This window comes from Salvelinus namaycush, chromosome 18 (assembly GCF_016432855.1).
Source record: "Salvelinus namaycush isolate Seneca chromosome 18, SaNama_1.0, whole genome shotgun sequence".
Taxonomy (NCBI): domain Eukaryota; kingdom Metazoa; phylum Chordata; class Actinopteri; order Salmoniformes; family Salmonidae; genus Salvelinus; species Salvelinus namaycush.
Window position 1 is genome coordinate 12,327,040 of NC_052324.1, and position 25,372 is coordinate 12,352,411.

General features: G+C 43.1%; 1 protein-coding gene across 1 annotated transcript; it reads right to left on the reverse strand.

Moving 5' to 3' along the window:
* Positions 1-3,397: 3,397 nt before the first annotated feature.
* On the reverse strand, positions 3,398-25,064 carry LOC120063547 (nuclear receptor ROR-beta-like). Its single transcript, XM_039013906.1, has 10 exons — positions 25,060-25,064; positions 8,371-8,494; positions 8,027-8,168; positions 7,081-7,509; positions 6,202-6,323; positions 5,130-5,262; positions 4,873-4,980; positions 4,623-4,733; positions 4,171-4,283; positions 3,398-3,750 (listed from the first exon to the last, which is right to left on the reverse strand). The coding sequence occupies exons 1-10, from the start codon at positions 25,062-25,064 to the stop codon at positions 3,586-3,588; spliced, it is 1,452 nt and encodes a 483-aa protein (XP_038869834.1). The 3' UTR covers positions 3,398-3,585.
* Between the last annotated feature and the right edge of the window lie 308 nt (positions 25,065-25,372).

The following is a 25,372-nucleotide window of genomic DNA, read 5'->3' on the forward strand; positions in this document are numbered from 1 at the left end:
TGTTTGTGTGTGAATAGAAAAAGAACAAGACAGAAATGCATCCATAACATTTCTTTTATTTTTCTTCCCACAAAGAAATGTCTACAAAAGCGATAAAATATAGAATTTAACAAAAATCACTTCAGACCTTGACTTCATTATTTACATCTTAAAGGAGGAGACACTGAGATGGCTCAGGAAAACTCAGAACTTCAACACAACTGGATCACCAAAGCTCTTCATTTATGTCACTAGCTCTCTCTCTCACACACACACACACACACACACACACACACACACACACACACACACACACACACACACACACACACACACACACACACACACACACACACACACACACACACACACACACACACACACACACACACACACACACACACACACACACACACACAGCTGGGTCGAAGCTGGGTCAAAGTTCTAAGGTCTGAGCTGACTCAACAAGTGAAAAAAGCAAACATATAAACAAACAATTCAATGTAATGAAATACACATTTGCCTCAAAATCCCCCTTTTTGATTGGTTCTCAAGTAAACTCACACAGTAAAGCAACTATTTCCCATTTCGCCAATCGAGCTTGTCCTCTCTAACTATGGCACTTGAAAAAACGTGTTCCTTTTTTTTAGTTTCTGTACCCCATACCTTTAAGGGTTTTGGTCACAGATGCTACATTTACTTTACTTTCTCACCCTGGGAAGCAAAGACATTCTAATCAATAAATTAACAATTTCAACACTACTCCAATAGCACACACGTTTAATGCATTAAGAAAGTATACAACGCATCAATAGAACAAAGAACCTCATTCTCCCTCTCTCTCGTTCATTCACTCTTTCAGCCTCACTCTCTCTCTCTTACACAAGCCCGCACACACACAAACACACACATACACAGGTTCTCTAAGGAGGCAGAAGTTGGGGGTGTAGTGTATTTGACTAAGCATGTGAAATGTTTTTTGATTAAGTATATAAAATGGCGGCGCACGTTGTTCAGTGGTCTCGTTGGGATAACAACCACATTTTGTCTGCGCTCCATGGTGTCTGTTGATGGAGTAAAAGGCGCATAATGCGTTCAGTCCCTCACACTGAAAACGCTACTCCATAACATTCAGAATAAAATAATCCCACCCCTGCCAAACCCAGCCATCACTCCCACCCCTGACCCACAGCATCGCTTGAGAAAACACAAAAGCCCCAATGTTTCATTGCCATGAAACGGCATGCAAAGATAACAGAACGACAATAGGCTAATAGTAATATAAGAGTAATAGTAATAATAATAACAATAATAATAATAATAGTAATAGTAATAAAATTCAAATAATCTTACAATACAGTAGTAAATGCTTTCCAGATATTATTGCTACAGTACCTTACAGTGTTGATTTGTCACTCAGATGACCAACCCCAAACCCCAAACCCAACCCCCCGATTCACAGTCTAGAAATGGAAAATAAAAACAAAGTGGGTTTGAATTCACTGTCCTATAGGCGTGGAATGGTTGGGCGCCAGCTTAGTTATGGTCTTCCTTCATTGTAACACAAGCAGCATATCTAGAACAGGGGTGGTTTTATGAATGCACCCAAAAATGTTATTTTCAGGACATTATTAAAGGAATTTCTGGGACTATTGTAGATAATGGCTCTCCCCATTATATGGACCCGGACAGTGAATCTTTCCCACACACACACACCTTGTCTGGGTAGGTTCCTTCGCTGGGAGCCACCAGCCTATTTATCTCTCCCAAAAACGCTTACATTTTTCAAAAATGTAAACATTTTCTTTTCATGCAAAGACAGAAAAATTGTTGCTCCCTGAGAGAGATGCTGTGTTGTGCATCGAAATGCAAGTGATTGTCTTTAACGAGCAACTGACCTCTGACCTATGAGGGGAGAGGGATGGGAACTACTTTTGGGCCGGGGGGGGTGTATGGAATGGGGGGTTGGGGGTGGGGAGCTATGACTAGAAGCTCATCCTGTGTATACAGAGGATGACAGGACAACATAGTGTTCACTGCATATGGGAAAGGGTGGGGGGTAATGCATATGGGAAGTGGAGGAAAATGTCTCAGGTCATACTGTTCTGTACACTGGCACTGGCTAGCATCTATTCTCCACTAAAAGCTCAGAGGGATTTGGCAACTGTGCGAAACACGTAAACGTGTCTATTATAACATCTAAGGAAATCCTCGAAGATCTTCAGCATTAACATTTAAAAAGCATTTGAAAAACATTCTAAACTGTTCATAAATTAAACAAAACAGGAAGTGATTGTCTATCATAGCTTACTATAAAGATTATACAATGTATTGCAACTTTAAGTGGCAAACGTTTCAGTGAAGAATATCCATTACCCCTAGAATAAGCAGTGCAAGATCTACAGTCCCAGAGAGCACTCTCTGTAATGTGGAATGTGTTTCAAGTTTCCATTTTAATCTGAAAGATTGAACGTCCGATTGTCAGTCAAATTGAAAGAAATGATCAGTGGACATCCCGGTGTATCCACTCTAGCTAATCATGACTACCCTGTGATTGACTGTTCTAGAAGGATGAGGCTGAACAGAGAAATGCAAAGATAAGGATAAAGCAGTTTGAAAGTTCTATCTCCTCAGAGAGAAAGAAAGTATTCTTCATTTAAGATGCCCAGTGATTAGCATGGGCGTAGATTGTGCAAAATGAGGGGGATGTAGAGAGGAAGAGGTTTATGCAGTGACTGGGGTTCTTATATTCACTGACTAAGTAAGCCATCATGAAAAGACACCAAGATCAACACAGTCGTTTTGGCTAGGTGGGGTGGACAGAGGTGGTGGTAGGTTTAGGGGGGCTGGCAGGATGGCAATCTGCCAGAAACTTTTTTTCACACAAAATAGAATATTTATGTACATATCTTCACCTTGAAGAGTAGCCATAATTGTTTTACTCCTTCTTTTACAGTTTAATAGTTCTCAACTGAAAGATGCACTACCCTCTTCACATATCAACAGAGCCCAGACAAGGTTTCTCGACGTACCGAAAGCACCCCCCAGGTTTAACCCAATATTCTTTAACAAGTCTCATTTAAACTTGACAAATTCTGTACACATGAATCTATCAAATAAAAAAAACACATAGACAAGGTATCAGCCACATAGGGCAGCTGTAGTTTTAAATTAGGACTAAAATATGAACAGAAAAATAAGTAATACTGGAATCCGCTCTGTACTAAAGAATACCTACAATAGTTTTTCTGAATCCACACGAATCCCTCCCCCACCTTCAATATCATAATATCATGTAAAAAAAAAAAAAAAAAAAATGTATCAAAGATAAACAAATTGACTTACCCAGTTAAAAGACAGCTTAAATGTGCTAGTTAAAGTCTGTACATTTCTGATCAGTTCTGAAGAGCCCCTTGGTCATGAGTGCATTATATACATTCTTTAGACTGTATCGGTGAATAGGGTTGGATAAGTGCTGGACATTCCTAGTGTTTGCGGCTGTAAGTGTCTGGAGGGTCCGGGCCTGGGGTCCGGGCTTTGCGGTTGCGGTAATGATGCGTCCGCGTTCACGTTGTGGTCCACTCTCTGAGATTGGACCGTAGGCAGTCACTTGGGTATGGTGATGGCTGCATTGGGGTCGGGATTGAAGAGCTCCTTGTAGAGTGGGGGGAAGAGCACATTGACCGTCTCGGGATGAAGCTGCTGGAAGGCCTGTAGCTCCTCGGTGTGGAGAGTACACAGGGCCGACAGCGTGGGGATCCGACCAATCAGCTACAGAGGACAGAGAGGAGTCAGCGGTCAGGGGTGATGGGTCAAGAAGTCTCAGGCTGTACAAACCGCAGCTAAAGCAAAAAAGGCTGTCTAAAATACACTGCCATCCAGGGGTGCAACTTTCACTGGGGAAGGGGGGAATGCATTTTTGTCCCCCCCAGTTTTATCATTGGAATGTGATACAAAACGAGGCAACGGTGTGCTTTAGGACCACGCGGACGCCTCCAAGCGGTCAGGTAAGCTGTTTGGAGTGTTTATCCGATTGGATAAAAAAATATATAATTGTCCCCCCCACTTTTAAAACAAAAGTTGCACCGCTGCTGCCATCTAACAGTGCCTAGGTGTGACGCTCTTCGATGTGAAGCCTCACAACAGATGTACTGTATGAGGCTCAGTGATCTGAGTGGTGATGCGCCCTACCTTAGCCAGCGTGTCCTCATCCATGTGGTTCTTCTGCATGATGTGCTGCAGCGCAAAGTAGATCTTCTCCTGGAGCTTCTGCACCTTCCTGGGCTCCATCAGCCACGGCCGGTCTGACAAAGGAACACGCAACCACATCACATGTCAATCAATCAAATGTATTTATAAAGCCCTTTTTACATCAGCAGATGGCACAAAGTGCTTATACAGAAACCCAGGCTAAAACCCCAAAGAGGAAGCTATGCAGATGTAGAAGCACGGTGGCTACGTAAAACTCCCTGTAAAGGCAGGAATCTAGGAATAAATTGTGCCTGTCTTACTACTAATAAAGACAGCTTCAGTAATGTCAGTCACTGTGACCGCAGCATTCTCCAGCCAGGCACTGCCTCAGTAAGGTGTGCCTGTAGGTGGCGGCAGAAGGCTAGCTGTGGCTGTGTGTAGTCAGTACTGACCTGTGGAGATGAGCACTGCTGCGGAGAACAGAGCGATCTCCTCCTCAGTGAGCTGCAGAGAGCACAGACTCTTGGCAAAGTCAAACACCGCGCTGACCAGGTCGTCACAGCCTGAGAGAGACAATAGAGAGGCGGTCAATTCATTGTCATAGTTATATCTTGTCCAGAGCATTATGGGTACTGTAGTACATCATGCTACTTAGATGACAGTCGATGAGGTGGTACAGTAGTGCTAGCAGCAGTGCCTTACCTAGTGCTTTGAACATCTGCATGCCCCCGTACTTCCCCTCAAACAGCACTGTGTTGTTGAGCGGGTTAAACGCCCGACACATTCTAACCAGGACCACCTCCAGACAACCTAGAGAGAGACGTTGATGACTTTTTGCTAATCCAATATGTTTTTCATGTTGGTGCTACATCATTGATACATTTCTTTATTTTTTTTTAAAGGATGTGGAAACGTGTTTCAAGCAGCTTGTTTCCAGTGGGTCAGCAGTGCCAGCTCACCTGACTTGAGCAGAAGGATCTGGTCATTCTGGCACAGCTCCATGAAGCCTGAGATGCGCTTGGCAAACTCCACCACATACTGGATGGCATGGGTGATCTGGATGGCACACTGCTGCCACAGCATGTCTCGCGTCTGCAGAAAAATACACACGTTGGCAAGTTCGGGACTTCTGTGCAGACCTATCGACGCGTGTAATGACAGCTCGTATACACACTTTTCAAACACTGCTATAGCACTTCCGCAAGTGCAAACAAACACAAACCGTATTTAACACACATGTTTATGCCACAGGACTATGCACACAACAAGACAAGCAGAATTGTATTTGGGTAAGTCCTCCCTTTTTAACAGTTCAATGAAGTACAATACAGGAATTGGGAAAATGCATACTTAGAAAATAGTCAGCTCCCTCGCTACTCAGAATATCCAAAGTACAATATCAGCAAATTGCTTTTGTGTGTTCTATAGTGTCTGTCTGTAAGATGAATCTCTATGGAGAATATTTCAAAGGGTTCTTCTGTAATGACCCATAATCCATTAGACATAGAGGAATGAGAGAAGTCACGGTGATATAAAGGAACTAGTGCTGTTTCACACACACACACACACACACACACACAGGCGGAGAAAAGGAGCGAGAGAGCGATAGAAACAGAAGAAGGAGAAACGAGCAGAGAAAGAGAGAACTTGAGGGGGGAAAAAGAGAGAAAGAGAGGGGGGGTGAGATTCTATAGACAACCAGAGTTTGGGAGAGAATGAGGGCAGTTGGTATAGGGAACAAAAGAGACATTGGATGACAATAGAGTTGGGAGGTGCTCAGAGGTTGTACTGTAGGTTAGTGAGCAGTGTAAACTCGGCTGGTCACAAGGAACACACACACACCACAGGAGGCTGCTGATGGGAGGACGGCTTATAATAATGGTCGGAAACGGTGCAAATGGAATGGCATCAAACACCTGGAAACCATGGAAACCATTCTCCTGATTCTGCTCCAGTCATTTCCACGAGCCCGTCCTCCTCAATTAAGGTGCCACCAACCTCCTGTGAGGTACACACACTAGTCACACTCACTTTGCTCTGGTACATCTTGATGTCATCGTAGGAGTGTGTCTGCCAGGCCAGCTGCTGGAGCTCATCTGCTGTGTACTGACAGGTCTCCAGGTGAGACTTTATAATATTCTGGGCGATACGATCTATGGAGGGAGAGGGGGTGAAGATACAGAGTCAGACACACTTTGATCGCAATTCGAGCAAAACGGTAGTTTACCATTCATTGTCTATGGAGCATGAAACCGATGAACCGTACACACGGTTAATGAAAACTAACTTTATTCAACTTCCGAAGGTTTCAGTCCTCATGCAACTTTCTATGTAGTCTCGTCCACCAGCCTGGGGACAAAGTTTATTTTTATGTATCTGAATCTGAATTGTAGAAAATAATTGTTGGGCTAATTGAAACGAGGTGGAGAAAACAGCAGAACGGATCTTTAAAAGAATCAGCTAATGTATTGTGTACCCCCATCCAAGTATGTGACAACTCCAATAGAGAGTGCACTAGTAAAACTGTGTTCAGCTGAGTTGACATTGCAACCTTAGTAAGGCAGGCAACACTCAAGCTTCACTCTGCAATTTGACAGGGTGTTTCTTGCATTGATGGGCTGAGCTTCAATATGATGCAGGGTCAGCTCACTCACTCGCACCAACCCCCCCCCCCCCCCCCCCCTAAGAAAGTCTGATCTCAGGTCCCTCACACTGCTTATCACACTGACAGCTTATCACACTTAGCCTCGCCATGACACCTTCCTGTTCAAATCCTCAACTAAGGCCTGGTGTCTTCCTGCCCCGTACAACACTCGGGCCTCATTATGTCATGCACCTAATGTTTTTGAAGGCGGCACTGATGGTCCAATTTAACACCTGTGAATAAACTTAACCCTAACCCTTAGTTACCTAGCTCTCCCATGCTGACATTGCTTGGCGCCAGCTGACTGTCCTGGTAGGAGCTGTAGTTGAACAGGTTGGTCACAGGGGTCAGGTCGTACACAGGCTCCTGTTTTATGTGCTTCATGCCCGCCATGTCCAGGCCTGACTGATCCGGGGAGGGCTGGGTGGAGTCCATACTGTGGTAGTAGCCGCCGGGGGCACCACCGTTCACCTGGCCCTTGGGAAGCTCGATGACGTGGCCGTTGGCGTAGGTGCCTCCGATCTCGTGGTTGAGGGTGTTGAGGCCGTTGGTCAGGCTGGAGGAGTAGACGCGCGCCAGGGCCTCGGCCTCACCAGTCTGCTGCTGCCGCTCATTCAGGATCCGCTGCTGGTGCTTCTGCACCTCAGCGTACAGGCTGTCTCGCTGCTTCTTTGACATGCGGCCAAACTTCACCGCTACGCACAGAGGGAGGGATCTTTATTAGTCACATTGTGTTTGGTTTCTCTCTCAGCTTCACCTGTGCTTTTACATTCCAGAGATTACAATAGTATTTGACAATCTTAAAGGGATAGTCCGGGATTTTGTCAATGACGACCTTTTATCTACTTCCCTAGAGTCAGAAACTTGTGGATACCATTTTTGTTTCTGCGCCCAGTATGAAGGAAGTTTGAGGTAGTTTCGCAAGCCAATGCGTTAGCGCTATCTTAGTGTAAAGACCGGAAGTCCAGATACAAGACTTTCAGTTTTTGCGCTAAGCTAGTTAGCATTGGCTCGCAAAACTACCTCTAACTTCCTTCATATTGGACGCAGAGACAAAAATTATATCCATGAGTTCAGCTGACTCTAGGGAAATAGATGAAGGGCTTCATTGTCAAAATCACAAACTATCCCTTTAAGTAAGCAAGTGTCTACACTTGTGTTTGTGTATGTATTTGTGTGTACGTTCGTGTGTGTGTGTCGAAGCGGTCTCACCATCTCTGGACATTCCGAGTGCGAGACACTTCTGTAAGCGGCAGTGTTGGCAGCGGTTTCGGTTGGTCCTGTCGATCAGACAGTTCCTCTGGCGAGGGCAGGAGTATGCAGCGTTGTTCTGCTGACTACGTCTGAAGAACCCCTACAGGACAATCACAAACACGAGCGGTCAGTCAATGTTTTGGAAATAAAGGAAAAGACGTGAAAAGAATACAAAATAATAGAATAGAAGAGATCTCACGGAGAGTAGGAAGGAGACGGCGGAATAGGAAAGAAGATATAAAACAAAATGACAGAGGAGAAGGATGGACAGAGGGAACAACAGAGCTGTGTTGACAACTCACTTTGCAGCCCTCACACGTGATGACTCCATAGTGGATTCCTGATGACTTGTCTCCGCAAATTTTGCATGGTATAACTTCGATTTGGGCTGTGGACAGAGAGAGGGGGAGGGGAAAACACACATACCTGAGTTACATAACCGTTTTATTGTATCACACACACTTGCCTGTACTGTACAAGTGTTAATGGCCGCTCAACTTTGCCCCCCACTGTCGGGGGGCTCATTAGTGTGTGTGTGTTTCTGTCACATATGAGGGGGCACAGCACTCCCAATCAGAAGGAACCTCTCCAGTCAGCAGGTCACTGTGACATTGGGACATCCTGTTGATTTTAGCAGTGTTTTTTTGTAGTGGTAATGACAGGAACACTAGTGACAGACTTTGTCATGAGGACGAACAGGGGTCCTTAGATGTGCTCCCAGGATTGTAGTGGGGTTACATCACCAAAGTATCTTCCTTTATTCACTCACTCGCATTGTAAACGTAGTGTACTATGGGACTGGACTGTGTACTGTAGGTCTGAAATCGCCACACACAGAAACCATTAGGAGTGTCCAGTGACCACAGTAACCAGTGTAGCCACGTAGTTCAAGACGGAGAAGGAGAGTGGCAGATAGATCGAGCGATAGGTGGCACATATCTGCTGAGACTGCACACTCACTATAAAGAGATTAGACACTCAATCTAATCCTAAATGACTTCCTTCCTCCCAAGCTGTTTCCTTGCGATGCACACTGGCTTATCCAAAGCACCAATTCCCTAATATTCTTTCTGTACCTGGTAGACTCAGGTAAGATGGTTATTAAAAAACTAAACAGACATTTCAGGTGATAATAAAACATGTTTTGTTTAGTTACTTTTTTCTTGAAATGGTTCTCTAACTTTACTGCAAGTCAAGCTAGCTTGCACTGCAGAGCAGCAAACGTTAGCTAGTTAAAAGATAGGTTGAATATAAAATAGTGGCTAGCAACCTCAACCTAACAATTACCATCACAATACACTTAAATGGGAGGCAACAGTTATGTATATATATTTATATACACACGACCATTCAAAAGTTAGGGGGTCACTTAGAAATGTCCTTGTTTTTGAAAGAAAAACATTTTTTCTGTCCATTAAAATAACATAAAATTGATCAGAGGTACAGTGTAGACATTGTTAATGTTGTAAATGACTATTGTAGCTGGAAATTGCAGATTTTTTTATGGAATATCTACATAGGCGTACAGAGGCCCATTATCAGCAACCATCACTCCTGTGTTCCAATGGCATTTTGTGTTAGCTAATCCAAGTTTATCATTTTAAAAGGCTAATTGATCATTAGAAAACCCTTTGCAATTTTGTTAGCACAGCTGAAAACTGTTGTCCTGATTAAAGAAGCAATAAAACTGGACTTATTTAGACTAGTTGAGTATCTGGAGCATCAGCATTTGTGGGTTCGATTACAGGCCAGAAACTTTCTTCTGAAACTCGTCAGTCTATCCTTCTGAGAAATGAAGGCTATTCCATGCGAGAAATTGCCAAGAAACTGAAGATCTTGTACAACGCTGTGTTCTACTCCCTTCACAGAACAGTGCAAACTGGCTCTAGCCAGAATAGAAAGAGGAGTGGGAGGCCCCGGTGCACAACTGATCAAGAGGACAAGTACATTAGAGTGTCTAGTTTGAGAAACAGACTCCTCAAGTCCTCAACTGGCAGCTTCATTAAATAGTAAACACAAAACACCAGTCTCAACGTCAACAGTGAAGAGGCGACTCCGGGATGCTGGCCTTCTAGGCAGTTGACAGTGCATGCCATAGCAAACACCAAGTCATGAGATCGACGCTCCGAGACAGGATTGTGTCGAGGCACAGATCTAGGGAAGGGTACCAAAATATTTCTGCAGCATTGAAGGTCCCCAAGACAGAGCTCCAAAGTTCCTCTGTGGAGATGGGAGAACCTTACAGAAGGACAACCATCTCTGCAGCACTTATGGTAGAGTGGCCAGACGGAAGCCACTCCGGCGGTAAAAGGCACATTACAGCCCGCTTGGAGTTTGCCAAAAGGCACCTAAAGGACTCTCAGACCATGAGAAAAAAGATTCTCTGGTCTGATGACACCAATATTGATATTTTTGGCCTGAATTTCAAGCGCCACATCTGGAGGAAACCTGCCACCATCCCTGTGGTGAAGCATGGTGGTGGCAGCATCATGCTGTGGGGATGTTTTTCAGCGGCAGGGACTGGGATCGAGTCAGGATCGAGGGAAAGATGAAAGGAGCAAGGTACAGCGAGATCCTCGATGAAAACCTGCTCCAGAGTGCTCATGACCTCAGACTGGGGCGAAGGTTCACCTTCCAACAGGACAACGACCCTAAGCACACTGCCAAGACAACGCAGGAGTGGCTTCAGGACAAGTCTCTGAATGTCCTTGAGTGGCCCAGCCAGATTCTGGACTTGAACCCGATTGAACATCAATGCAGAGACCTTAAAATAGCAGTGCAGTAACGCTCCCCCATCCAACCTGACACGAGATTGAGAGGATCTGCAGAGAAGAATGGGAGAAACTCCCCAAATACAGGTGTGCCAAGCTTATAGTGCCATTCCCAAGAAGACTCGAGGCTGTAATCACTGCCAAAGGTTCTTCAACAAAGTACTGAGTAAAGTGTCTGAATACTTATGTAAATGTGATATTTCTGTTTTTTTTTAAACCTGTTTTTGCTTTGTCATTATGGCTTATTGTGTGTATATTTTTATTTAATCCATTTTAGAATAAGGCTGTAACGTAACAAAATGTGGAAAAAGTCTAGGTGTCTGAATACTTTCCGAATGCACTGTATATATACAGTACCAGTCAAAAGCTTGGACACACCTACTCATTCCAGGGTTTTTCTTAATTTTTACTATTTTCTACATTGTAGAATAATAGTGAAGACATTAAAACTTTGAAATAACACATATGGAATCATGTAGTAACCAAAAAAGTGTTAAACAAATCAAAATATATTTTATATTTCAGATTCTTCAAAGTAGCCACCCTTTGCCTTTGACAGCTTTGCACACTCTTGGCATTCTCTCAACTAGTTTCATGAGGTAATCACCTGGAATGCATTTCAATTAACAGGTGTGCCTTGTTAAAAGTTAACTGGTGGAATTTCTTTCCTTTTTAATGTGTTTGAGCCAATCAGTTGTGTTGTGACAAGGTAGGGGTGGTATACAGAAGATAGCCCTATTTGGTAAAATACCAAGTCCATATTATGGCAAGAACAGCTCAAATAAGCAAACAGAAACAGTCCATCATTACTTTTAGACATGAAGGTCAGTCAATACGGAAAATTTCAAGAACTTTTCAAGAGTCTCTTATAAGATGGGTTAAAGTCATGTATAGTATCCCTAGTTGTAAAGTAGTAAATAACTTATCAGAAAGTTTTAAACTCTCAAGAGGAGTTAAACAAGGTTGCCCACTATTGGCATATCTATGCTGGTTGAGAGAATGCCAAGAGTGTGCAAAGCTGTCAAGGCAAAGGGTGGCTATTTGAAGAATCTCAAATATAAAATATATTTTGATTTGTTTAACACTTTTTTGGTTACTATATGATTCCAAATGTGTTATTTCATCGTTGTGATATCTTCACTATTCTTCAACAATATATTAGTCAAATAAAGAAAAACCCTTGAATGAGTAGGTGTTTCCCAACTTTTGACTGGTACTGTACACATACATACAAATAATAAAAAATATCTATGTATGTATGTATGTATTAATATTTTCCCCTAAACCTACCACCCCTCCCCTAATTGGAGTAAACTAATGGACAACACCCAGGCTTCTACTTCCAGCTTATATATACTATATACATTTTACGGACACAATGCATTTTACAGTAGTTATCTTTTGTTTTTAATCCAATCCTTGAGCTTCCCTCAACCCCTCCCATCTATCTCTCAAGACCATCCAGTTTTGATTTCTATTTGCCATATATTTTTCAACTGTGCTGTGATGTTTCACAAAAGTTCTGAACCTTTCTATTCTCATCGATTTTACAGATTGTAAATGAAATAATATTTTTTTGCCAAAAGTATTATTCAATTATTGATCGATTGACTTAGATTTTTCAAATCACCCAGCAGTGCTATTTGCAGAGTTAGCTCCAGGTAAATGTTGCAGTCCTTCAGCCATTCCTGAACCTGCGACCAAAAACAAGCTACATATGGACAGTACCAAAACAAATTATCTAATGATTCTGTCTCTTCACAGCAAATGTTGCAGAGCTGGGATGGTTGTATTCCCCATATATATACAATTCTATTGGTTGCAAGAATTTTGTATGATCATTTAAATAGAAAAATTATATGTTTTGAATCGGGTGTCGTTTTATGTATCAGTTCATAAAGCATGTGCCACGGAATCGATACATCGAAAATCTCTTCCCAACTGTTTTGCAATCTATATGGCATAGCTGTCAATTTTTTGGTCCTTAAATGAAACTGGTATACTTTTTTATTTATCACAATTATCTTTAACAAATGTTGGTCTATAATGCAGAGCCTAAAGACAAGTTCCTTACTTTTTCCCCCTTCCACTTGCCTCTTCCATTTTTACGGTAATGCCGTAAAAATTGATTGTAAATCTGTGTGACATAAATAGGACTGGTGGAGTTATGATATAATTTACAAAGATGATACTTTTTTAAACATGTTTATTATTTAACATTACTATTAAAACAGTACTCACTTATAGTAATGGTTAATTGTTTACAAGTTGCTAGCTATACCATAAAGCCATCACCAAAAACTACATATTTTCATCTTCCCTGTTTTGGTAACTTCCTGTTCTTCAACGGACTCTGGCTGGACTAAAGACGACGCAAAGATTGAACATTTTCAAAATATGCGGTATCCGTCTTCCATTGACATCCGGCACAACGTAATGGAGTGTTTATGGGTATTATAAACAAGGCTTTAGGACTATTCAATCTGCGTTGCTGAAGCGTTACAGATTGCATGTTAGAAATGTAGAGGTAATTTCCAATTGAGGCGACATATGCAGCATTTACCATGACTGCAGTCTCTGTTAACACGGGAACATTGCCTTTAAATTTCAATTACCCTGTAACGCAGAACGTCTGTGATACGGATTGAATATAGCCCTATTTTCAGTTTCTGAAACAGTAATATTCCACAAATCTACGAGAATGAATAGCCTTCAGATTTAGTCTGAAACAGATAAAAACACATAGCACTTTGATGACCCTGAGAATAGCACAAAACCACTAAAAACAAGGGACCCCAACTGGGTTGTGTTCATTTGGAACCAAACGGAAGAAAAATGGACAGAAACAGGAAGGGACTACCTGGATTTGTCCAATAAGAAACACAAGTTTTCATTTTACGTTGCAAACATTATTTTTACGTGTGCCCTAATGAACACAACCAATTATTCATTACGATCTGTGGTAGAGCAATAGCAGAAAAACTGTACACTGTACAAAGTACACAGAGAAATGACATCTAACGTTTTAGCCTATGAATGTAGTAATTTGTGGTCAAAGGCAATGTCCAAAAGTATGTCTTACCTATGGCATCCGTTTTCATTCTCCACGGAGACACATGCATAAACACATGTAGCCTACACACACCGCTCTGTGTTGCAGCTACAACAGGATAACAGGTGTTTTAATGTGCGTGTGGTAATGATTGTGTGCATATGCGTGTTGTGTGGGTGTCTGATTGGTTTACGTCACTGCATTAGCAGTGTTTATGGAGTGTGTGTATGTGGTTTGTATGTCATCTGTGTGTGTGTATAGTGTCAATGGGATTAGCTCAGGGAGATAATGACTACTCAGAGTTGTCTGCTGCCTAAGCTGGAGCTGTCTTGTACCTCTTTACCCAGGGAGGGATGTCCCACTCCCCCCACAAAGCCTGAGTAAGAGAGGCTCCGACTGCGGATTTAATGACCCTGACCCCTGTAACCATGGAGTCTAAGACCATGTGGTGACACAAGGTTAGTTAGACCCTGACCCCTGTGACCCCGGAGTCTAAGACCATGTGGTAACACAAGATCCTGACCCCACACGACCCAGGACACTATTATGTTCCAGACAGACAGAATCAGCAAGATAGACAGAAACTGAAAGATTGAAGATAACAATGTCCGAATTCATGTATGGGTTATGGAGACTCCATATACTGTAACAGTCTTTGTAACATTCTTTCTGGTGTGGTCAGCTACAGAGGAGGTACAGTAGGGGTTAAAACTGATGAGGGGTAAGACAAGGCCCTCTGGTGTGGTCAGCCACAGAGGAGGTACAGTAGGGGTTAAAACTGATGAGGGGTAAGACAAGGCCCTCTTGAGAGCTGAAAACCCTCAGCAGACAGGACAGTTTGTGCTTACCCCCATTTATATAATCTTCCACTTATTCCTTTCCCTTATCGATTTACAAGCCCTACATACCCATTGTGAACGCGAGTCATTAACTGTGTGTTCAGGGGGTGTGTGTATGTGTGTGTGTGTGGACTGGGACTGTGAGTGTCATGAAGGAAGGACTCTCTGGGTTTGTTCTAGAGGTGACCCATTTCCACCAGTTCCTGGCCAGTGACAAACTGGGTCAGCGCAGCGGGCTGGACTGGGCCGGACTGGGAAGGAACACACACAGTGTGATGCAGTGAAGATGTCTATTTATAGTGTGAAAAACAGGTCAGTTGTGCCTCAGGAAATGGCCGTAATAAACAGAGAACAACACTCTTTGTGTTTGTGTGTGTGTTCAGCCGCTCTCATTTACAACCACGTTCTGCTATATTCCCCAGAATGTCTCTTTGTAGCTCCTTTAGGAACAACTCCTAATTGAACTTCAAGTATGGACATCTTAAAAACGCATTTATCAACTGACCAGTCTACAGTTTATAATAACGTTTTGAGGGGTGTGAACCGACGAAGATTATAATCCGGCTGTCAGTGTTTCTGTGTTCATGTGGGTGAGTGTGGATGAGTGTGTAAGCTTTTGGGTGATTTTGTGTATGTGAATTTGTGTGTAGGCGTCTGTATTCTTATGTGTGTGTCTGTGTGTGTGTGTGTGTGTCTCTGTGTGTGTTAGAGATTGTGTGTGTGTGTGTGTGTGTGTGTGTGTGTGTATAGCCACCGGGCCTGTCAGGTGGAATAAGGAGCCAGTCGTGACAGCTTGGCTGTTGCTAAGACGACCACCCACTCGCTTCTGTCGTCTGGCTGTCAGAGCAATGATTTGCTGAGCTGTCACACACACGCCTACAGGAAGTGATGTCACCAAACTCTGGAGTATTTCTTGCTTACTATCACCATCCTACCCTTCTTACTGCCTCCTCTCACTTGGTGCACCAACACTATGGTCGCATTTTTCACCAAGTCAAATCAAGTGGCTCTAAAACTGTATTTACGTAGTAGTAATGCAGACAGGTACATTGAGTGCAGTTACTACTGTATATATGGAACACGTGCTTCAGGATCCTATTCTACATGAGTTTAGAACAGATAGATAGCATATAGATAGCAGATAAATAGCTGCATGAATGATTCCTAGGCCCTCTGACTGGCTGGCTGTGTGGGCGTGGCTGCCCTTTGACCCTCTGACTGGCTGGCTGTTTGTTATCTAAAGGTTATGTAAGAGTGCAGCGCTGGCGATTCCATGGCTAAGAGGAGCTCAGCCCCACAATCTCCTCAAAGGGAGGGAGAGAGAGAGAGAGCAAGAGAGAGTAAGAGAGAGACACAGACACCAACAAACAGACAGACAGGTGGGTTACAGTAAAGTAAGGGAGACAGTTTTGTAGGGTAGTCTGGTTGGTGCAGTGAGTGATGTTTAGTGAACTGGCACGTGGAGTGTGTTAATTGATTTTTAATGAAGTGAGGAACTCCACTCAGTCTCCTGGGTTCCCAACTCTCTAAATAGAGCCTTAATTAGCTTCGTTAGAGGAGATGGGAGCATCCGTACATGAGGACTGGCTTACCATAACTCAATTTATAAAGAACACACACACACACACACACACACAGAGGATATGAGCACAAAGCAAGACAACATCAAAACCTGAAATTGCCATGTGGTCTCCTGATTAAATGGGCGGAAGTTGAAGTTGATGTGCTTGATGTACATATCCCAGAAAACATCAAAATAGATAGGATGTCGAAACTGTGGAGAGGGAAATACCTGTCCATCTACGGGAGAATTACCCAGATTAATGTTCTATTGATATCGCAGGTTCCATATTTATTCATGGCTCTACTGACTCCAGGAGAGTCCTTTTTCAAGCCATGCAAGACATTTTTTGATTTCTTTTTTATTTGGAATGGCAAACCATTAAACGGCCACCGTTATATTATGAACATGAGTTAGGAGGGTTAAAACGAGGAAATATTAAGGCATTAAACCTCTCTCGAGATGATATTTAAATCAAAACTGGTTTTGCAGCAGACTACTAAGAGAGGCACATCCAAGGTTCAAAGTGGTCTTTTTGCCATTATACAGATTAAAACCAACCATTTCCGGTGGATTGATAACGGATCCCTGCTTAAAGTATGATCCTTTTTAAATGAAGCAATACAGAGTTGGTTACAATTCCAATTTTATCCTCCAGAAGAGGCAGAACAAATATTACAGCAAATAATATGCCTAAAACTCCAATGTACTTATAGAGGAAAGATCAAATTTCTTGGGAGAAATGCATAAAATATAATCTTTGTCACACAGTCAATAGCAAATTCAAGATAAAATACCAGACCTGGACACCACATCCTCCCAACTAGGACTCCATATCCACAGAAACAAAACCAAGATAATAAGGCTCAACAACTGTTCAGCCCCTGGTTCGACCGTGATCTTGCAGTTACTCCACCTCCAAGAATTGCATTTGGCGAAAGGCTCGGCACAAGCACATTCAGGCTGACTGGCTATCGTTTAGGCAAATGAGAAATAAGTGCACTCAGGCTATCCAGAAGGCCAAAGGTAGTTACTTTAAGGAGCAGTTCTCTCTCTGTGGGTCTAACCCCAAGACGTTCTGGGAAACGGTTAAAGACCTGGAGAATAAACCCTCCTTCTCACAGCTACCCCTGTCCCTTAATGTTGATGTGGTTGTTACTGACAAGAAGCACATGGCTGAGCTCTTTAATCACCACTTCATTAAGTCAGGATTCCTATTTGACTCAGCCATGCCTCCTTGCCCGTCCAACATTTCCTCATCTCCCACCCCTTCTAATGAGACTATCCCCGATGCTTCTCTCCATTTTCCCCCTGCCCCGCTACAAAGTTTCTCCCTGCAGGCAGTCACTGAGTCTGAGGTGCTAAAGGATCTCCTTAAACTTGACCCCAAAAATCCATCTGGGTCAGATGGTTTAGACCCTTCCTTCTTTAAGGTTGTTGCCCCTATCATCGCCAAGCCTGTCTCTTCTTTTTGGGGAGGTTCCCATTGCTTGGAAGGCAGCCACGGTTCGTCCTTTATTTAAAGGGGGAGATCAAGCTGATCCTAACTGTTATAGGCCTATTTCTATTTTGCCCTTTTTATCAAAAGTGTTGGAAAAACTTGTCAATAATCAACTGACTGGCTTTCTTGATGTCTATAGTATTCTCTTGGGTATGCAATCTGGTTTCCGCTCAGGTTATGGATGTGTTACTGCAACCTTAACGGTCCTCAATGATGTCACTATTGCCCTTGATTCTAAGCAATATTGTGCTGCTATTTTTATTGACCTGGCCAAAGCTTTTGATACGGTAGACCATTCCATTCTTCTGGGCCAGCTAAGGAGTATTGGTGTCTCTGAGGGGTCTTTGGCCTCATTTGCTAACTACCTCTCTCAAAGAGTGCAGTTTATAAAGTCAGAAAATCTGCTGTCTCAGCCACTGACTGTCACCAAGGGAGTACCCCAAGGCTCGATCCTAGGCCCCACGCTCTTCTCAATTTACATCAACATAGCTCAGGCAGTAGGAAGCTCTCTCATCTATATATATGGCCCCTCCCTGGATTTTGTGTTAAATGCTCTACAACAAAGCTTTCTTAGTGTCCAACAAGCTTTCTCTACCCTTAACCTTGTTCTGAACACCTCCAAAACAAAGGTCATGTGGTTTGGTTTCCTCTATCGTAATCGCGCCTCTTTCACCCCAGCTGCCAAACTAACCCTGATTCAGATGACCATCCTACCCATGCTAGATTATGGAGACACAATTCAATGATTGGCAGGTAAGGGTGCTCTAGAGTGGCTAGATGTTCTTTACCATTCGGCTATCAGATTGTGGCTGCTTTGTGTGATGTATTGCTGTCTCTACCTTCTTGCCCTTTGTGCTGTTGTCTGTGCCCAATAATGTTTGTACCATATTTTGTGCCGCTACCATGTTGTGTTGCTACGATGTTGTTGTTATGTTGTGTTGCTACCATGCTGTGTTGTCATGCGTTGCTGCCTTGCTATGTTGTAGTCTTAGGTCTCTTTATGTAGTGTTGTGTTGTCTCTCTTGTTGTGATGTGTGTTTTGTCCTATATTTATATTGTATTCATTTATTTGAATCCCAGGCCCCCGTCCCTGCAGGAGGCCTTTTGCCTTTTGTTAGGTCTTCATTGTAAATACGAATTTGTTCTTAACTGACCTGTCTAGTTAAATAAAACAACAAATCCAAATGTCCAATCACCCTCAAATAACCACTGGAGGATGTGATCCCCTTCACCTACCTGGGCAGCATTATCATCAAACAAGGCATGGCAGGTAGCATAGCATTTATGAGCGTTGGGCCAGCAAGAGAAAGGTTGCTGTTTTGCATCCCTGAAATGGCAAGGTGGAAAAATCTGCTGTTCTGCCCTCGAGCAAGGCACTTAACCTCCAACAACCACTGCTTCCCGGGTGTCCCGATGACGTCGATTAAGGCAGCCCCATGCACATCTCTGATTCAGAGGGGTTGGATTAAATGCAGAAGACACATTTCGGTTGAATGCATTCAGTTGTGCAACTGACCAGGTATCCCTAACTGAGGAGGATGTAAAGGCCAGACAACAAAAAGCAAGAATAACCTTAGTTTCCCTAAGAAACATCTGGAGCTCCAAGAATATAAACACACAAATCTGTCTTTTCAACAGCAATGTTAAGTCAGTGCTGCTGTATGGCTCGGAAACATGGAGGCCAACTAAAGTCACAATAACAACAACCTAAACAAGTGCCTGCGACGCATCCTTAACAACAAATGGATGGACAGAGTCAGTAACATTGACCTGTGGGAGCCCACCAACCAGGTATCGGTGGAAGAGGAGATCCAGAGGAGAAGATGGGGATGATGATTCGGCCACACCCTTTGAAAGCCCCCCCTCCAACATCACCAGGTAAACTCTATCCTGGAACTCAAGGGAAAATAAAAAGAGGGCTCCCGAGAAACACTTGGAGGCAGGAGCTTGAGGCAGATACAAGGAGAACCAGTATGGGGTGGAACGAGCCTGAGAACACTGCCTAGAACAGAGAGGAGTCGTCAACGCACTGGTGGAAAATGGACCCAATTGTCATACTTGAGTAAATATACCTTAATAGAAAATGACTCAAGTAAAAGTGAAAGTCACTCATTAAAATGTTTCTTGATTATTTGGTTTTAAATTTACTTAAGTGTCAAAAGTAAATGTAATCGATATACTTAAGTATCAAAATAAATCATTTTAAATTCCTTTTATTAAGCAAAACAGACGGCACGATTTTCTTCTTGTTTCTTTTATTTACGGATAGACGGGCACATTCCAACACCAAGACATCATTTACAAACGAAGCGTTTGTGTTTAGTGAGTCCGCCAGATCAGAGGTAGTAGGGATGACCAGGGGTGTTCTCTTGATAAGTGCATGAATTGGACCATTTCTGTCCTGCAAAGCATTTAAAATGTAACGAGTACTTTTGGGTGTCAAGGAAAATGTATGGAGTAAAAAGTACATTATATTCTTTAGGAATGTAGTGGAGTAAAAGTAAAAGTTGTCAAATATAAATAGTAAAGTAAAGTACAAAAAAAGATTCCAAGTAAAAATACTTTAAAGTACTACTTAACACCACTGCGTCGATTGCCCTATGTTCCCAACGGAGCAATGGGCCTAAGTAAGTCATTCTCGCCACAAAGAGCATGCTCAATATATATGGCAATGAACAGTCAGCCCTGTTCAGACTCGAGGAAACATAATCAATAGATCATCTCTTTTGGTTCTGTCCTTCGGTGGCTCACTTTTGGAATCAGGTCCAAGACTGGTTGTTAAGTCATAATTTCTGTGTTCAGATGGACCTACAAACAGTACTGTTAGGAGATCTGAAGAACCACGATCAAACAATTGGAAATATGATTATACTCTTAGGTAAACAATTTATTTTGGGGGTCAATCTCGATAGAAATGGTACAAAGAGAGAGGTTTAGACCCTCGTAAGACACCACAGTAAAATAGAAGGATGTTTGCAAAAGGAAATAGTACAATGGTAGTTGACTCGGAAAGATGGGTTAGTCTGTGGAAATCTGAGTGTTGGAATTAAGATTAGAGTGATTGGTTGATTGGCTGATTAACTTGGAATCCAGTATGATTAGGAAATAAACATTATATATTGAACTGTAATGTTTTCCACCAAGTCCTTCAACTAGGAAAGAGGGGAGTAGGGGCATAATAAAACATATATAAAAAGGGGATTAGAAATTATGCAGTAATGGTATTTGATAGACTCCAATTCTATCTGCTAATTTCATAGCTGATCCACCCCCCCTTAAAAAAACATCAATACCAAGCGCAATACCAGCCCTTATTAGAACAGCAATAAACTGTGGGGTGATCTTTCTACCACTAGGTGTTGCTGTATTTCAACAGCCGTAGCGGCTATTTGTGTCAGCGTGAACAGGAGGGGCAGATTGGACATGCATGTTTCATCTATTAACTAGAGGGGACTAGCTACAAAAAAAACACACCCGGGGCTGTACTATGTTCAGCATGCTGTTACATGGGATGGGACCGTGGAGTAGCAACAATAGGGGTTATGTAGCTACTTGCGTTGCTGCTCACACACACACACACTCCCAGACCCTCGCACCTGTGTTTTCACTAGGGTCAGCAACGGCTACATTGACCCACTTGGACGGCTCTGGCATCATGGCAGCAGCCGGGTATTGTAGGTAATTACTCAGACCTGTCTGTATGGTTGGCACTGTCTCCATGGTCTCCGTACAGTCTGCTGGAGTGAAGAATAACACAGGGCAGGCAAGCAGGGAACTATCCCCCCTCCCCCTTCCCTCCCCTGATGCCTGCCTGTGTTGTGGGGCAAACATGTCTTTGTCCAGTTGACAGTAGCCATGATGCATCAAGGATGTTAGTTACTCCCCCGTTGCCCTCCTCCCCTCCCTTATGTGTAAGAGGGCACAGGCTCGTCCAGTTTGCCGCAAGGCTGCAATGCTCTGTGGGTAATTGCTCATGGGGCAGGTCTGGGATCAGCTGCGCTGGGCTCATGGAATCCAGCTCTGTGCTCCTATTGTACACCCCAGAGAGGGAACAGAAGGGGGCCACTGGCTGACATTCAACGCATCGATTCACACACACACAGACACACATGCACGCGCACAAAAGTGTACATATGTATACACACGTACAAATGCACTCATACGTACGCACATGACAGTGTTTCTATAGTGTTAATGTGGCATTGATACATCCTATGTTTTAACTACAACTGTGTGCATGAGTATACAGTATTTTTCTCCATCCTGTGGAGTATTTCCCACGTCTCCCTTGCATGCCTTCACCCCCCTGCCCACTAGAAATGAAGCCCACACAACACATTGTGGGGTTCCTAGTGAGTGGCCCTGAGATGGGGAGGCATGCAAAGGAGGCGTGGGAAATATTCCACAGGGTAGACCCAATCCCATCGCCCCCAACCCGTCCCTCCCACCCCCTGCCCCCTCAGGTCTACCTCTCAAGTACACTGTGCCATCTCCTTCCCAACACCATCCTCTGTGACTTGTAAGGCCTCTCCGGGCTTGACCTCTGACCTTTCTTTCAGGCCTGAGAGAGAGAGGGGGGGGGGGGGGGGGGGGGGTGCATCGGACTGGAAGGAACAAGTCCAAGGATGATGTGTGACCACAGCACCTGGTCTCTCCCCCTCTATTCTGAGAGCAGGGGTAGCCTACACACTGTGTACAGAGATAATGATAAGAATGATCCAAATCATGTATTTGCTGGAGTGTACAAAAATAAGTAAACGCCTGGAGCACATGGAGGCATGGACACACACTGTCATCGTAGCATCCCACCTATTCTGGTTCGAGAAAAAATGATTTTGTTGTCACTGCCTGCTCCTTAACCCTCCCTTAACCTCACACTGTTCTTCCTATGGTCTTAATCCTAATTGTAGATGACAGTGTGTGTGTGTGTGTGTGTGTGTGTGTGTGTGTGTGTGTGTGTGTGTGTGTGTGTGTGTGTGTGTGTGTGTGTGTGTGTGTGTGAGTGAGTGAGTGAGTGAGTGAGTGAGTGAGTGAGTGAGTGAGTGAGTGAGTGAGTGAGTGAGTGAGTGAGTGAGTGAGAGAGAATGTGTGTGTGTGTGTGTGTCTCTCTCAGGGATGGACGCTAATAGCTCGCCTCAGGCCACAATTTAACTCAGTCTAACAAGGTTTTCCCCAAAGTGGCCCCAGGGGCATATTTCGCAAAGAGCCAAATTGATCACAAAGACAATCAAAGTGTTCGCTTCACCTGCACTCTCTCTTTCCCTCTCTCTCTCTCTCACAGACACACAATATCAGTATTTTATGAAAATTAATATGAAGGCACTGCTTAAAACAAAGAGGCTATAATGAAATATTACTTTTTTTTATATTATGCATTTAGCATGTGTATTCTACAACTCAATTAGCTGCTATAAAAAGGTATTGCCCACCATCGTATTCCATAGAAGGAAGTTTGTGGTAGCATACTTATAGCACTTACTGTGTCAACTATATGGATGAGCTTCTAATAGGGGTTAGCGTTTTGTGAGTGGCAAAGATTAGCCTGTGTTAGCGTCAGTAGCTAATCTCATTGAGGAGATTCTCCAGGGCATCATCAGTTCTATTTCTCTCTTGTGAGCTGCACTTCATCTTGAACCTCAGTAGCAGATCTGCTGGTACTGACCTGCTGGTAGCTCCCACAACTATAAACCCTGCCCATCTGGTACCACAGACAGGCCAAAGCAAACGCTCAAAGTGTAGTATTTTAACCCAGGTCTTCTCTAACCTCAGTGCTCTGAATAGTGTCCTTATATAAAATAGTCTTCAGAAAAGAGCTTTAGGTAACTAAAAAGGAGTTGCATCCATGGTAGCCATGGTCACGCTATTAAGTGTACAGAAATTACACCTAGTTTCCTCCCAGGACATAGTAAAGTCTGGAATGTAACAGGGACATAACGTAACACTACAGCGCCTTCAGAAAGTATTCCACATTTTGTTGTGTTACAGCCTGAATTTAAAATGGATTCAATTGCAACTTTGTGTCACAATACACTATAATGTCAAATTGGAATTATGTTTTTATAAATGTTTACAAATGAATTACAAATAGAAAGCTAAAATGTAATTGAGTCAATAAGTATTCAACCCTGTTGTTATGTCAAGCCCGAATAAGTTCAGGAGTAAAAATGTGCTTAACAAGTCACATAATAAATTGCACTCTGTGTGCAATAATAGTGTTTAACATGATTTTTAAATGACTACTGCGTCTCTGTACCCCACACATACAATTATCTGTAAAATACTGAATAGAAAGGCTTATGTTTGGGGCAAACACATCACTGAGTACCCCTCTTCATATTTTCAAGCATGGTGGTGGCAGCAACATGTTATGGGTATGCTTGTCATCGGCAACGACTAGGGAGTTTTTTAGGATAAAAAGAAATGTAGAGCTAAGCACAGGCAAAATCCTACAGGAAAACCTTGTTCAGTCTCTTTTCCAACAGACACTGGGAGACAAATTAACCTTTCAGCAGGACAATTACCTAAAACACCAAGCCAATTATACAGTGGTTGCTTACCAAGATGACATTGAATGTTACTGAATGGCCTAGTTACAGTTTTGACTTAAATTGTCTTGAGAATCTATGGCAAGACATGAAAATGACTGTCTAGCAATGATCAACAACCATCTTGATAGACCTAAAGAATAATGGGCATATATTGTACAATCCAGGTGTGCAAAGCTCTTAGAGACCTACCCAGAAATAATCCCAGCTGTAATCACTGCCAGAGGTGATTCAAAACATGTATTGACTCAGGGGGTTGAATACTTATCTAATCAAGATATATTTGTGTTTTATTTTCCATTAATATTTTTTTTTTTTATGTGAGAATGGTGGAGGCTACTGTAATGCCTCTAGAAAGTACAGCTAAGGGTTCTGCCTGACTTCACACTGTGTCCAAGAAATTTTATTAACTGTTTATTAGCTGTCATTGTTGAATTGTTAAGTAAGACACCGCATAGACGCACGCACACAGGTGGTGAATTGCACACATTCAGAAAGCTGAATTAACCGCTCACATGATCTGATTGTACGATCACACGATCTGACTGTCTTTATCTTTTTCCTTTCCCTCTTTCCCTCTCCCCCTCTCCCATCCCTCTTTCCCTCTCCCATCCCTCTTTCCCTCTCCCATCCCTCTTTCCCTCTCCCATCCCTCTTTCATCCCTCTTTCCCTCTCCCATCCCTCTTTCTTCCTTACCTGTTCTTGTATCCACGTGACTCACGTCATGATGACTACCACCCACAATAGACACGTCTAGTTACTACTGAACAAAAGTGAGCTGATGAGATCAAAGTTCAATCCCATAGTGCACCACATCACACTCCACCATACTACCAGGGTGCCTCTGCTACCACCACCAGCCAGCGTATGGATACACTGCATAATTGAGAGATACTTCCAGTGTGTTTAACAAGGACATTCTAAAGAGAGAAAGGCTACTTCTTTAACTCAGGGTCAGGCAGCACTGGGGCGATAGCAAGAGATCCCTCACAGCCAATATAAACTAGATGCAATGTACTGCTAGTCACGCACAC

Coding starts and splice junctions, on each gene's coding strand:
- LOC120063547 (XM_039013906.1), bottom strand. Junction 5,263..6,201: donor TCAAGATGTACCAGAGCAAA/GTGAGTGTGACT, acceptor ATTTTTCTGCAG/ACGCGAGACATGCTGTGGCA. Junction 4,284..4,622: donor AGCAGTGCTCATCTCCACAG/GTCAGTACTGAC, acceptor TTCCTTTGTCAG/ACCGGCCGTGGCTGATGGAG.